This window comes from Teleopsis dalmanni, unplaced genomic scaffold (assembly GCF_002237135.1).
Source record: "Teleopsis dalmanni isolate 2A unplaced genomic scaffold, ASM223713v2 unscaffolded_contig_1404, whole genome shotgun sequence".
NCBI classification, from domain to species: Eukaryota; Metazoa; Arthropoda; class Insecta; order Diptera; family Diopsidae; genus Teleopsis; species Teleopsis dalmanni.
In genome coordinates this window covers 8,293-9,328 of record NW_024032786.1, presented here as the reverse complement: position 1 = coordinate 9,328, position 1,036 = coordinate 8,293, and the positions used below count along the sequence as shown (strand labels likewise).

Here is a 1,036-nt window from a genome sequence, read left to right as displayed (position 1 = left end):
TGACCTAGTTGATTATACTTTGGTTTGATAGCGAATAAGCTGGGTGTGACGTAACTTAATGTCCTCAGTCTCTCTTTCTTAAAGATATGTAAGCCAGTACTTAAGGTTATCATATAACCATTGCTAAGAATCATTTTCGTTTTCTCTAAATCTGGTTTAAAATCAATTTTCATACCAACTTTACGTTTGTCATTGAAGGCATACACCAACTTCTGTAAGAGTTCATGCTGCTTGTCCGCATCCTGCTCTGCAGGTTTGGTGCAGATTTTCACAAATGACAGTTGTCTGCATTTGAGAGTAACAGCTTTGAAAAATCTGAATAGATTTTTTATTTCATGCTCTTTACTGAGTTGCGGTTCTTCTAAGATCATCTCTTTAAGATTTGTTTGTAGATACTTACCAAAAAGTTGACCATAACCTTGTATAATGTCATCATTTTGGATTTCGAATTCTACTATGAGATGTCTATTCAAAAGTAAATTGTTGATGTGATGACGGATAAGTCCAATTCGTTCTATAGAGTCCCTAATTGGTCCATAGCATGCAGTTTTATCCTTCTTGCACTTTTTATAAATGTATTCATCAACTAAATGTGGAACAATTTTTTGATAAAGAAACTCAGCCTCAAGTATGCGTCCAGTTTTATCATAAATAGATGCAATATCCAAAAAGTCATAAACGTCTTCTTTATCCATGATTTTCTACTTTTTATCTCTAAAACGTTTTCACTAAGAATTTTATTAACTGAAATTTTTCATTGGAAATGTTTAACTGAAAAAAAAAATTTGTTTTAAATTTTCTTGAAACAACAAAAACAATTGATTGTATCTGAATATTTTTTTTTTAATAAATAAAAAAACTTTACTCAGTGGACTACTAGATTATATATGTTAGTTCTCAATTTTATTTGGTTTTGGCTTTTGAGAAACCACAAATTGTTACGAAGGAGTTTTATAACAATTTATGGATCAATTTTTTTAAATTATTTGGCAATGTCATTTAATGTAAACTTTACGGTTCCTCGGAAATTTAGGAA

At 30.2% G+C, this 1,036-nt stretch overlaps 1 protein-coding gene across 1 annotated transcript; it reads right to left on the bottom strand.

Moving 5' to 3' along the window:
• Positions 1–5: 5 nt before the first annotated feature.
• LOC119664095 lies at positions 6–794 on the bottom strand (the record flags this gene model as incomplete). Its single annotated transcript, XM_038073653.1, has 1 exon — positions 6–794. A coding segment is annotated over exon 1 (690 nt), but the record flags the coding sequence as incomplete, so codon positions are not given.
• Between the last annotated feature and the right edge of the window lie 242 nt (positions 795–1,036).